This window comes from Rhagoletis pomonella, unplaced genomic scaffold, assembly GCF_013731165.1.
Source record: "Rhagoletis pomonella isolate Grant_MI unplaced genomic scaffold, Rhpom_1.0 Rhpom_scaffold_00002, whole genome shotgun sequence".
Taxonomy (NCBI): Eukaryota; Metazoa; Arthropoda; class Insecta; order Diptera; family Tephritidae; genus Rhagoletis; species Rhagoletis pomonella.
This window is the reverse complement of record NW_023458556.1, coordinates 35,779,768-35,794,449: the sequence shown is the minus strand read 5'-3', so window position 1 is coordinate 35,794,449 and position 14,682 is coordinate 35,779,768. Positions and strand designations below refer to the sequence as shown.

The 14,682-nt window shown below is 32.7% G+C and overlaps 1 protein-coding gene across 2 annotated transcripts in view; it reads right to left on the bottom strand.

The window, feature by feature from the left end:
- Positions 1-8,150, bottom strand: part of LOC118733538 (glutamine synthetase 2 cytoplasmic) — a 26,897-nt gene extending 18,747 nt beyond the window's left edge. For both annotated transcript variants that reach the window (XR_004992268.1, XM_036462961.1), the window contains exons 1-2: positions 7,839-8,150; positions 4,233-4,417 (exon numbers count right to left, since the gene is read on the bottom strand). Coding sequence is in view for 1 of the 2 variants with exons in the window: in XM_036462961.1 (XP_036318854.1) it covers positions 4,233-4,416 (184 nt within the window). In the remaining variant the exon portion in view is untranslated. The remainder of the gene's footprint in view (positions 1-4,232; positions 4,418-7,838) is intronic.
- Between the last annotated feature and the right edge of the window lie 6,532 nt (positions 8,151-14,682).

Here is a 14,682-nt window from a genome sequence, read left to right as displayed (position 1 = left end):
TTTTCCGAAAAGTTGTACCTAAAAGTAGATATACGTACCTAAACAAAGAACATGTATATTTATGTGCATACATTTTTGGCAGTTGGTGGACTACATCTTCCTTTTGTACCATAACAATTTTTCTACTTACATGAAACAATATTTTACTACGTTCCAAATGTACCTAAAATAATGTGATTGTATGTGAATGTACGTTCAAATTTAAGAAGCTGAAGAGTAGGTACAATTCAACCAAGTTTTACATCATTATTTCGCACCACTTGTTCGCTTCTTCCTCTTCTTCAAAATTATTCTTTACACTCTCATTCTCAAAATAATGTGACGTCACACCCAGTTGCTCTCAGCTCGATTGGCGCAATCTTGTATTCTATCATTCTTGAGTAGCACGCTTTTATGCTCATATTTCATACAAAATATCTTTGCGCATTTTCATTTGACCACTCATTACTCTTTATTTATCCATCGATTTTCTTCATTAGTAACCGGATATTTTTGTAACAGAACAGGCTTTAGCACAAAGGCAAAAATTTGACACAGAACCGGTTATTTTTTTTAAATTTTTCTTCTGTTGAAAGTGTTTTTTTTTCATAAAAATCTGGTATGATTAATTAATTTGTTAGAAGCTATCGGAGCTATCGAAAAGAATGCACGGTCTATGTAGAATTTTGTTAGCTTTCATTTGCCGTATTTCATATAAAGATTGTTTTAAATTGGTTCTTAAGATATACGTGATTAAGGTAACCACTTTTGTTTTAAGCTTAATAACGGTAAATTGAAAATATCTTGAAAACTTATGCATAGAATAAAAAATTATGTCGATTTTCGGAATCAGCGAGCAATTCTTTATAGGAATTGGATAGTGGCATTCATTGAACATTTTTGTTGTAAACCAGTGTAATTTATAAAAAGATGACCTAAGTTGATTATAGCTTTTTTAACGTTATTCCTAACATTCGCATTCGCATTCCGAAATTGAAAAATATGACATTCGAAACATCCCTAATGTACGTACACAGTACGCTATAAATATATAATCAATTAGTATTCGATTAAAATGCCAAGCTGTGATAAAAATCGTTAATACATAAGTACGTACATAAATTAGTTGTGTAGGCATGTAAAAGTTCGCATTAGAGCAAAAAAAAATAAATAAAAAATTAGAAGCAATCGAAAGAGTGTACTCGAACACGTGCCATTTTCTTACTTCAGATATTAATTCGTACCTACTAGGGGTGTTCTTGAGGTACCGAAAATCGCGGGATTTGCTTGTATTAATCCTGGGATCCCGAAAAATTTTAAATATCGTAAAAATTTGAAGTAGCGACGCTAATGTAAAGTAAACAGAAAGTTTTAAGGAAAAGTTACATAATTTTTTAAATCAATCTTCTCAAACCTCCTTAATTCGAAAAACTTATAATTTATCCAACGTACTGGTAAAATAAGTTCAAATATTTTGTAATAGAGGAGATAGGGGTCATTATCTTCAAATGGCTTATGACTACCTTTAGACAGTTCAGTACACCCTCAAAATTTCGAGGAAATTGCGAAAAAATTACAAAAAATTCGCCATTCGCCATTCGCCATTTATTTATGGAGTTGAATGAACATGTTTAGAGAATTGGTTTTTGCATATTTTTGTTATTTATTATTCAAAAGTACCTGGTATTTACATTGGGGCTGATGCCTTCCTCAATCACATGGGTTTTTAAATAAAATTAAAAAAAAATGTATTACTTTAAAATTTGCCTGTCTTAATAAATATGGGATTTTTACAACCAGTTTATCGTAAAATTTAAATATTTTAGCATCCCTAGTAAATACCTGCCTAAGGTATTTTTTTATTTTATCTATGGCAATTATAAAAACAAGGGCTGTGCGATTAATTGATTACTCAAAATTTTAATTAATCATAAAGTAAATAACTCAATTATTCGATTAATTGGAAATAATGATTACTCAAAAGTTCAGTTACTCGAGTAATCAAGATTTTTGATTAACCAAAAACAAAAATATTTGAGTAATTTGCTTTATGATTAATCAACATTTCGAGTAAAATGAGTAATCAACATTTCAACTCTTTACATATGTATAAAGTAGTTAAAGTTCCTTGACACTTTGAAAACAACGTTTCTGTTTTCAAAAATTAAAACGAAAAATTTTTTCATATACAGAATGTAAAAGAAAATAAGCTTTTTCCAAAGTAAACTCTTTTAACGAGCAAAATTATTTTTTTGAGTAATCATATTTCAAGTAACTCGATTAATCATCGTTTTGAGTAATCAAAATCTTGATTACTCGAGTAATTGATTAACCGAATAACTGATTAACCAACTTGCTCGAGTAATCGAATAATCGCACAGCCCTAATAAAAACTCTCGATTCGAGGAAAATGATACCTTTTGTTGGTTATTGAATTTACTTAATTAAGTCTATATAGACAATTGCACGCTCAAGTAGGTGCTGTTAACCGCAAAGTTGGCAAAGTACTTTGCCTAAGGTGCCTGCATACATACATAAATACATATGTGCACAAGTGCATAGACACTTGTATACTTATTTGCGATTAATGTTTGCATTTAAGATTGTTTAAAATCTTTTCTTTTAAAAATTTTCTGTCGCGTGAATCAATCTGCATAATGGAATAAAATGGTCTGTCAGGAGTTCGACATGCATACATAGATACACCTATGGTCAGCTGGTTAAGTTAAGTGACATTTTGAGCAGTTTTGGTTATTTCTCTTTTGTTTATAATTTTTTTATAAAAGTCTAGCACATTACATAAACATCACCACATAGATCCACATTTCAAACTTCGTACAAAATGTATAAAAATTAATCAAACTTTAACACTTACACCCAAAAAAAATCTTAAAAATCAACGCGATTTTCTAGCGTCTTGAAATTTGCACTTTGACCTACTAAAATTTAATGGGCTATAAAACTGCATACCTAAAATTTTTCTAAAAATATTTTTAATAAAAATTTTAAAATTTTTGGGTGTAGTTGTTAAAGTTTGTTTAATTTTTATAAATTTTGTACGAAATTAGACATATGAATTTATGTGGTGCTGGTTATGTAATGTGCTAAAATTTTATAAAAAATTGTAAACAATTAATAGACATAAGCAAAATAGCCTAAACTGGTCAAAATGTCACTTAACTTAATCAGCTGCCCACAAGGTTAGGTCGGTCGATACATCGAGGGGACTTTCAACAATGTGCTTCAGAGTACGATTATTAGACTCTTTGGTAAGCTTGCAGCAAAATCGTATGCTCTGTGACAGAAGAGCACAGGGTAAAAAGCGGATCCAAAATTCGCTCACATCTGCTTTGGATTGTGGTCGTATATTATCTGCTAGAGAAACTGGTGCGTGTCTGTAGTTTGTTTACGCAGACCTCGCTGTTCTATCATTTGAGACACGGATACTTAAGCATGTTTACAGATCTCATCCTATTTACCAGGTAGCAGGGTAGAGCATGCTGCACTAAATTTTTAATGCACTGAGCATTTCATTTCAACTTCTCGAGTAGTGATAGTGAAATTTTAAATGCATCAAAATGGTAACACTGGTGAAATGCATTTAAGAAGACTAAATAAGTCAAGAAGATTGCTGCGATCTTTGGACTCAAGGCCAGGACAATTAAAATCGTGGGTAAGACTGCTGCTGCGGCAAGCATCGACTTTCTCCCAACAACATAGATCCCTTTTTACACACACTTATCTTTGATCGCAATTTTTAACTATTTAGAGAGGTGAATCTCTTCGGGACGGATATTTGACGCCTAGGAAACTTCGTTATTGGCACACAGTTGTATCACCTCAGTCTACCTCAATCCAACTTATCTAACTTCTCCCCTCAGCACACTTAGAGTTTTCAGTAACCATATTATGACCAAAAATATTATGCCCAGTTTACTTTTTAATAATAAGCCAACTCTTGCTATCCCGTGGCGTTGAAAAATATACTTGGAGTTATGCAAACTGAAGGTTAACTTCTTACAACTGTAATATAACTGCGGCATTTTATTAAAACTACTTAAGTGATTTTAGAAGGTTTGACTATGAATTAAATAATATAATTGGTTTCCCTTGAAAAAATCCATAATTGTATTAAGCTTCCATGAAAAGCGCAATATTAGTTGAGAAATATTGCTATAAAAGTAAAACGGCCTATCTCGAGGCAAGTTGTTTTAATAAAATACTACTGATGTGTAGTCATTTTTGTTACTCACCTTTTGGATCATTGGGTATGAAATCTAACGTACGATCCTTACAACGCAGATCTTGACCAGTGCCATCGATCCATACATATGTGGCTTGTACAATGTTCTCCTTCAATGGCAAATTGCGATAACGTTCCAAAATGGTCTTATCGAGTTGAGCATTTGGTGAGTCTTCCAAGACACGTGATGACATGCTAAAGAAGGAAAAGAAGAAACAAATATTATTGAGTAAATACTTAAGTGCAAGAGAATACAAAAGGCAAGACATTCTCATTGCGCTCACTACTGAAACTGAGAAAACTTAAGACCCAAATATTTTAGGAATAGCTTAAAATGAATCAATCTAGTTACTCCTATAAATACAGATTATGCTAAAAAAAATTTCGCCCAAATCCGTTAAATAGTTTTCAAGATTTAAGTATCCAAAAAATTTCGACAATTTAACTTTCTTTTTAACCCAAGAACGGTATTAATTTTTCCGAAATTTTTTCTTGAAAGCTTCATCTGATCCAAGGCGAAAAGATCCAAACTAAATTCCCCATTGTTCACGCCTTAAGCACATAGGCTTTTACCCCAAGTACCTGACCCTGCCCTGCATGTCCTCAAATCATCCCCTTCGTTTGCAAATCAATAAAGTCAATATAGTACAGACTTTGCCTAGGCTGGCCAGTTGCTCAGAACGAAGAGCTTAAGTACCTTTTCACACGTTCCGGTCGAGCGTTTGAAACATCATTAACGGATTCTACCGCCTCTTCGTTCCATGCCGCTTGTCCGGAAATCGTTATACGGAGCTCCGAATATGGGAGCCAAGTGACGAATAGCCTAGTGCCCCGTTACTATTCCTGTGAGAAAGTCTATGCTTTATTTGGATAGTCTTTTTAATAGGCGATAACAAATTGTCACCTCTGCACAACCTTAGACTACTTTGAAACCGAGCAAAAGAAACAATCTGAGCTGCAGCAAATAGAAAAGATTAACTTAAGCACAGCAAAGTAGCTTTATATTCAACTCGCCACCTGCGCAATACTTTCGACCAGTTTGATCCCGATTCAAAGGGACTGGTACGCTTGAAAGCTTACTGAAGTTTGTTGAGCGTAAAATTTTAACGAAATTAGTTGGTTTACATTAACAAAGCTTAGGAAGTATACACTAAAAATTCACAGATTTCTAAAAACTTTTAATTTATAATAAACTTTTTCATTAAAAATAATATCAGCCTATCGATTCAGCCATTCCAATGTACATATCACTACCTAAAGGTGAAAGCGTTCCAAACCATTTTTTTTTTAATTAGTTTTTTGATGCCGAAAGTCAGGTAATACAAAACTAAATTGAATTTTCGTCTCTCCTGAACAATTTAAAAAAATATATTTGGCATCTTTTCACCATTAGGTGACGATATATGGCGATCAACGAGTAGTATTAATTTTAATGTATCACCACCAAATATTGTTGCATCTTATATTTTTTTCGTGAGTCTCTCTTCTTACTTTTTACTTTTGCTCACTGTTACTCACAAACTCGAGCGTACGGCTCTTTTTTGTTAATATTCGCAATGTTTTACATGCTAAATTTTTTTTGTTAATTTTGTATTTGTATTTTTATGGCTTATATTTTAGCAAACCCCATTTAAATCGAAAAACATACTATGTACACAAATTAAGAAATATCTGCAAAGTTTCAGCAAAATCGCAAATTTTTTTATAAGCATTCTAAAAATATTCAAGTATGCAGCTTTATAGCCCACTAGATTTTAATATAATAACGTGCGAATTTCAAATGTCTAAAAATTCGCGTTGAAAAAGCTGAAAATTTTTTATATGGAAAAAAAGCGTAGGACAGTCAGCAAAAAAAATTCTCAAAAATCAACGTGATTTTTTAGAGATTTGAAATTCGCACATTGTTATACCAAAAATTAATGGGCCATAAAACTGTATACGTGCATTTTTTTTAGAAATTCGTATTTAAAAGTTCGCGAGTTTGCTGAAACTTTGCAGATTTTTCTTAAATGGATTTAAATCGGGTTTACTAAAATATAAGCCATATTTTAATACAAAATTAACAAAAAGATTTTAGCATGTAAAACATTGCGAATATTAACAAAAACGAGCCGTACGCTCAATTTTGGGAGTAACAGTATATAGAAATAAATGTTGTTTTAGCGAGAACGCTCTGCTACTGCAAGCTCTATCATGGCGCCCACGCTTCCGATGACTTTATTGCGGATGTACATTAAAGTGGTCCAATTTTTGTATTGGGGGAACAAATTTTTATCCTAGAAAACGGGGCACCCCCTTAATTTTTTTCCTTTTAATATTTGTAATATATATCTATATCAACTTTCAGTTTTCTACTGTAACTAATACAGGGTGTTCAATGACTTTGTAATGCGCTACTGGATCGTTGTGAAACTAGCAAACATATTGGTGATTTTTTATAAAAGGAACTGTTGCCATGACACTGAAGCTTATGATATTTTTTTAGATAATTTAAAATTGGAATGTTCTTCGATTACTTAACCAATTGTTTGATTAATATACATATGTACGCAATACTTCTAGAGTCAAATATGAGCATCATGAGCATCCTCTAAATTTATACTTAGAAACGTAAGGTTTGGTGCTAGCACCTCTTTCGGCAAGAGGAAAAATATTGGAAGGTGCACCAAACCTTACCTCGTATGTAATAATTCATCCTATGGTTCTGTTATGTCTCCTTCATACTACCACGCGGATAAAATCATAGTTGAAGCTGGCTTAAGTACGAGGAATGAAAAGAATTTTAAATCAAATAAGGAAAGCGTTCGAACTTTAACTTTTTTATTTTTTCGCATTTTTTAAGTTTCTAACTGGAACCTCATTAGCCAAGCAATAGGCACTGCGACAAACTTTTCAGCCACACTAGCAACTTATTTTAAAGATTACAGCGGCTACCTCAAAGAGAAAGGCGAATTCATACAGGGTGATAGCAAAAAACTACACCAGTAAATTATACCCACGATGACAATCAAAACACAAAAATTTAAAACAAACACATAATTTTGAAAATCAGCACAATTCGCCTTGAAATCAGCTGCTCCGTTACCACCACCTTGAATGAATTCGCCTTGGAAAGGCTACTTGCTACGACATTTAGCTCCATTTTTGAAAAAAAAAAACAGATTAAAAAAAATTTTTGACAGCATTCGATTTAAAAAGATTAGTTAGAAGATATTCACACCTGCCACGTTATTCGGTTAACTGGTTATAAATTATTGTTTGTTCTTGCAAATTTAATAAAAAAATATAAAGACATAGTCTGATAACCTGGCAGTTGCTAATAGTTACACTTTTATTTCACTTTGAAAAGGTTTGTTTTTTTTTTACTTTTTTCTAAGGAAAAAATAAGCAAAGAAAAAAACGATTTTATTTAATTTTACCACATACAAATATTAAACACGTTTCATTGACGTTTTCATTGAATTATTTTGTTTTTAAAAGTGTGTGATTGCATTGATTTATCAGAAAATGTATGGTAAATATTTTTAACATTTAATATTCGCAAGAATGCGGCTTTCTTCGTTTTAATTACACAATTCACATATCACAATTTTCTTAAGTATTTAAGAACACCAACCTGCTGGTTTTTTTGAAAAAAGTTTCACGTTGAGTAAAATTTAAAAAAATTCGTAACTTTTTTCTTATTGGAATGAACTGCGAGATCAGCGACGTTCAACGATCGACGATATGGCGCGAAACCGAAAGTTGATAAAGGCAAAGACGCAGGATATAAAACTAGGAACACGACTATGTAGCGCAATGTATATATGTAAGTGCGAAGGAAACTTGAAAATCTCTAAGCGACACGAAATTCAACTGTTTGCGTTCTATTTAGAATAGTTTTTGAGAAATGAGCGCAAACGTTGCTGGAATGCAACTAAACTTAAATTCGCTGTTTCAAGTTAATTTATAATAACAACAAACAAACTAAATTAGTATGCGGATATACTAAACGAACACACACATACATCATACATACATATGTACATACGTCCACGCGACGTATGGATGTGACGCTGCGGAACGCTAAACGCTACGAGTATGAAAGTACATACGTACCCTGCAGTGAAAAGCCAAATCAGTTAGTAAAAATACCAGCTTATTAACTAGTATAAGGTAAAGCGACTAGTCTACTAGTTAGACAATTTCAAACCACTAATGCTATCAGCGACAACTGTCTTTGAATTGTCAAAGTCAAAGAGAAAACGCAATTAATTGCATTTCTTATAAATGTGAGCTGCGGCGTCGCGAGATGATTACCGCTTCTGGTTCAGAGATCGAAAGTTCGAATTCGTTGGGTGGTGGTAAAGATTTTTAAAATTAAATTAATGTAAGTTAATAAAATTATTTAAACATAAATTGAGAATTTTAAAATCTAATTTTCTTTGAGAAAAACGTATATATGTATTTAAATAAATCTTTGTACCAAGCCATATTGAACAGATAGTAGCAGTAGAGCAGCTGATTTAATTTTTTTCTAATCATTTGGTCTCTAAAATATCAAATCATTTTAATTTATTTTTATAAAAATAAATTGTCAACATCTATTTGCATTTTGATCCTTTTTTCATACAAAAGTAGCGACTGAAAATCAGCTTTTGGTATGTTCGCCTAAGCCAGGAGGGAGCACAAACGCTGATTACTCCGCCTTGCAAAGGATGAATCAATGCTTCTGGAAGCAAACATAAGTATGTATTTGCCAAAAAAGAAGTTTCAGCAGTTTTTTTTATTTAAAATTTAGAAAAAAACAGAATACTATTTTGACAATTTAGAGACCGTAAGCAACAACAAAATACGCGTATATGTTGTATTTGCTCTAATGCTACTGCCTGTTTAATATGTTTTAACTTGTACGATAACAAAGAAATAAAATTCAAAAAATTATTTTTCTTTAAAAGTATAAAATTTAAAAACTACTATAAAAAATTTTAAAATTTAAACAAGATATATACTTAAGTACGTACATAAATAAATTCGCTGTCCGAAGACTTGAAGCTGGGAATTTTAAATGGCTGCACCTCAGGAATGGCACAGTAGTGCTTTGCACTGTCGGTCATTGAGACTGTTGGAGCGAGGCGAGCAAAATCATGGGGGATGAATTGGTCGACAATCCCATCAACTGGCATGATGGTACCGGTATTTCTACTTGTGGATGCTGATAGCCAGACAATTGGCATGCAAGTCGCTAACACTCGAAAAGGATAAATGCAAACTAGGAGCATTCTGGTGCGCAACTGGTAACTTTCCCTAGAGGGTATGTATGTACATACATACATAAGTATGTATGTAAGTGTGTTTGTAAGTACGAGTGCGAACGCTTGTTAGAACATTTCACTCTGCACTTCAAGTGCAAAGACAAAAATGGCAAACGCAAAAACAATAAACACAATTAAATTTATAAAAAAAAAACACAAAAGTATAGTAACAACAATAAAATGCTTTTGCGCATATCTTCAAATGTTTAATAGTGGAACTTATCACGGTAATAACAATGGGAATCGACAAAACAAAAAATTTTAAATAAATGTGGCGTACAAGCATTAAAACGTCGACAGCGGCAGACGCATTGATTATAAGTAATCGTAGTGTTTGTATGTATGTATGTATGTAGTTAGTTAGCCACCCCGCGCTGAAGAGCAGCAATGACAAAATCAAATAGAAAAATTAACTAAAAACAAAAAACAAAAAATTAAAGCAAAACAAACTATCAACTATCAGCAAGAATAAGGGAACACGCTTTAGTATGTGAAAATTGTGCAAAAGCAAGCGTGTGAATGTGTTGTGACGTTTACAAATTTCACGGTTGAAAATCTATTTTATCTGCCATCACTGTAGGTACAGTGTCCTTAACAGTACCTATATCTAAATATTTATTACTTTTATTTTATGTACGTAAGGGTTTATTATAGCTTAATATTGTATCCTTAAGTGTTGGGTTAATCCAAAATGGGACAAACCATTGAAATAAAAAAAAATAAGTGATATAAAATAAGACTAGCAGACCCGGCGAACTTCGTCCCGCCAAAAAAAAAACCCTAACGAAAGTAGCATGTTCGTGAAGAAGTTCTAGAAATTCTACAATGATCTGGAGTTTCACAGCACGGTGTATCGCACGACGAAATAAATTTGAAGAACTTTTTCCTCCTCACTTTCTGGCGGCAACAAGGATCCGGTTCGATGGCGAATCTGTGCTTGAAACAGTATAGTATAGTTGGTGAGTATCGTGGTTCTACTGAAATCCAATATACATACATGCAGTGGCGTATTTAAAGGCAGCATAGGCAGGTGCCTAGAGCGGCAAAATTTGAGTTGAAAAAAAAAATTATGTTTTTTTTTTCAAGTTAGCTGCACTGAAAGTAAAAGTCATGTTTGTATATTTTAAGACAAAAATTTGAGATTCAATTACGCAATCAGAAAATAAGACAACACTGTTAGGTATTTTTGGTACTATTTAAATGATAATATTTAAAAATACTAATTTAGTTTTTTTAAGATTATAACTTATCAAGTGAAATAAGTTTGTTGATGATGGCTGGGAAGATGAAATTAAAATTTGTACACCATTAGTTTTACTAAACTAACAAAACACGTTCTGTATTTAATTGAGAGATTCTATTTCAAGATGTATATATATATTCTACACTAGAATCACTTCTGTAAATGGATAAACATTTAAAACGTAGAATTGAGTTCATGGTAGCCACGTCGAAATTCGTATTCCTCCACCATGGCATCCTCCAATAACAAAGCTGGAAATGTACCGTTACTTCGAAATTTGTAAATTTTCGCTGAGAAGTAACCCGTATTTGCTCTATTTCTTCGAGTGTGCTATTTTTTGTATGACAGAAGTTATACAATTAAAAAATGGGATGCAAATCAAGTGAATTAGGAAATAAAATGAGAAATTTAGTTATAAATTTACATAAAGATGGAAAATTTCTGCGATAAATTGCAAAAAATGTGAAACGGGATTGCCCTACTGTTATTAAAATATATAAAAATGTCCACAGTTTTTACCTCAAAGTGTTTGTAATAGTTTTCACTATCTAATATACTCATAAAAAAATTTACCTTCTTATTGCTAATAATGGTTTACTAAGGCAAGAGAATAGTGCAATTTGTTTTTCAATATGTTGGAAAGTGTATTTTTCTTACTGCAATAAAACTCCTAAAATTTTAATCAGACTAAATCGCCAGAAGCAAACATTTTTTTTTTTTAAGCTAGATGATTTGTTGAATAACAGCTTTGTTTTATACGCAAAAAACCGGTCTTGTTTAAAAGGGCGGCTCACAAGACCCCTACAATGTCTGGTTTTGTCTGCAACATCAGTGAAATCGCTAATCAACATACATATGTACATACATATGTATGGCAAAAGTTTTAAACAATTTAAACGAAATGAGTAGACTTGCTAAATAAATATTTATACAAAGCTAATTATATGATGTCATTGTCAAGATCTTAAATAGTAGATATACTTTGTGCATATGTATGTATCGAACTCGAAATGCGCTCAGATATAATTACTCTAAGATATGCTGATATTTCACGACTAAGACACGTTGCTTTCACGGTGAAACCAGTCGGTATATTGTTGTCAAATTCTGATAAACTATTCCCGTACCGAGGCACATTAATAAACAAAAGGTTCATCTTTTGCAAATAGTAACAAACCAAGCTATTTCAGAATAGTTGATAATGGGTACAATTAATTGTTGTGTTGATTAGATTATAAATACATAGAAACCAGACTGTCGCACATTTCTCAAGAGGTTATGAAAATAATTATCGAAAATTTTATAAATATGAGATTATACGATAAGACAACAAACAAACATATCTACATACGAATATATTTCAATCGATTAAAAAATAAATTCAATCAAACACATCAAACTGAAAATTTCGATCGTATAATAGATTTTTTTTTTCGTGGCTGCCACTTGACAGAATAAAGAATTATTATTGCTTTAAAACTTCCAACGCGTCTGGGGCTAATAAATCTCAGAAGTGCAGAGAAGTGTATAATGCTAAATTATTTAATCTCGTCCTCATAGAGTGCATTGACTCCACAAACATACATAGGACGCGTGAGGCTCAAAATAAATGAAAAATATTTTAGTTTCTAATATGGGTCGCCACACGGCAGACAATGACAAACTTTTGCGTATATTTTTCCAATTGAAAAATGTCTCATCTAATATTTTAAAAACGCAAAAGTTACATTTTATGAAAAAAGTTTTCTTTTCTTTAGATTTTTTTCGTACATATAAATATCCTTTTTTCACTTACTTTATACAACGCATGGCGAAGGAAATATTATTATCTTTTCTACACAATTTACAACAATTTACACTTATTAAAAAATTAAAATTTATTTCAATTTAATTAGCTTCCCTAGACGAGCTTTATCACACGATATAAACCCTTCCGCTTATCTCAGCGAACAAACTGATAATTTTAACACCTGTAGAAAGTTATCGGCTTTTTATAGACGAGCTTCTTGATAAATGTTTATATGTTTCCAGCCAAAAATAATAAAGCGCAAATGTACAAGAATTCATGTATACATATACATGAGTGTTTTTATGCATTGTCAAAATGCGTGTGTAAATATGTATTTGCCCAATAGGAAAAATGAATCTGTATCGCCAAATGGGACAGGCTTTCTAATGACGAAATCGTGGAAATCGATGATGTAGAAATTGGGCTAAATCTGGCAATAAACACGCCCACTTTTCATATAAGCGTAATTTACATAAATATGATAATTGGAGTCAAAATTAAGGTATCTCACTAAAACTTACGGAATAAGGTAACAGAGGACCAATAATGGATGGTGTAGAAAATTGGCAAAATCGCAGAATAATCACTCCCAATTTTCATATAGTAGAAATATGAAAACTAGGATAATATGAAAACTAGAGTTCAGTTTTAAATCTATTTTAGTCGCCTTTCATTTGATACCAAACTTATAGCCACCACGGATATAATAAGAGGCTTATAGATTGCGTTTTTTTTTTTGTAATCTCTCACTTTACTTCTCAATTACCAACTAATTCCAGATTAGGCCTTGTTGGCAAAGGAAATTTTCCTTTGGGTCTCCTTGCCTGAAACCTCTTTTGTTATCGAACAGCGCAGAGAAGCCCTCCCCAGTTATGGCTGACGTCATTTAAATATTTGGGGTCTCTCGGGTATCGACCCGAAATAGCTTGTGTTGTGACCTATGGCAGCATAGTCCTGTAGACGGCATCTTTTTCTCTGCGCTACATTCCTCTTTGCGCTTTGATGCGGATTGTGGTGAGACGCTCTGCCACTGGGCAGTACGACAGTACGTGGCGACGAAGTCTCTCTTCTTCACCGAATTTGCACTCATTTACATGTCAGCTGTAGTAGAAGTGGTAAGGCCCCACATGTTTCTTGCCTTGCCCCGCCCTTATTATTTTTGGATGGCAGTAATGTTAGCCTTAGTCTTTGCGAGTATGCCAGGACTCATAATTTTTAAGGCGCATAAATTACTAAAATTTCCCTATAGGGTAGCTAGGAGTGCTAATAGCACCACTAACTTTTACTTGCAACAATGTATTTATGCGATGGCGCTAATTACCATTGTAAAAGCGGGAGAACAAAAAGGAAACACTTAACTAATAACCAATGATAATAATAAAATACATATTTAAATGAAAATAGTAAAATAAAAATGATGTAGTAGTAATTTCCAATAAATGTTTGAGGGTGTGTGAAGGCCGATAGCTCGCCATCTCTAAGATGCAAAATGAAGTTCATTCGCAAATTCTTGTTAACGGCATTTACTATTCCATAACAACCCAGAAGCAATTTTGCCAAGAACTTCCCTTGATAACAGAACAGCTCCTAAGCAAATGCAAAGCATAACTAAACATCACTACGAACAGAGTGCTTCCAGTGCTCCTTCTCGGGAAGTGAGCAGGCAACGTGTAAAGCAACTAAACTGACATGAACTACATAAATTTGAAAATAAGTTTGTTTGAACGATTGTAACAAATTTGATTCAAATAAGCTTTTGAAAATATATTTATGTACATACCAAGGTACATTGAACAGGTAGTATCAGTAGAGCAGCTGATTTGATTTATTTTCAAATTATTTGGTCCCGAAAATGTCAAATATTTTTAATTTTTTCTCACAAAAATTCTGAATTGTTAAAATCCACTTGCATGTGAAACCTTTTTCCATACAAAACAAGCGATTGAATAGCTGCTTTTGGAACGTTCGCCCAACTCGGCAGCACAACCGCTGATTACTGGGCCTTGCAAAGGATGGATCAATGCTTCGAGAAGCAAACAAATTTACTAGGAAAGAAAGTTGCATCAATTTTTATTTTTTCCAATTTCAATTTTTTATTTTTTATAATTTTTTGTATTTCACATGGCACGCTTTG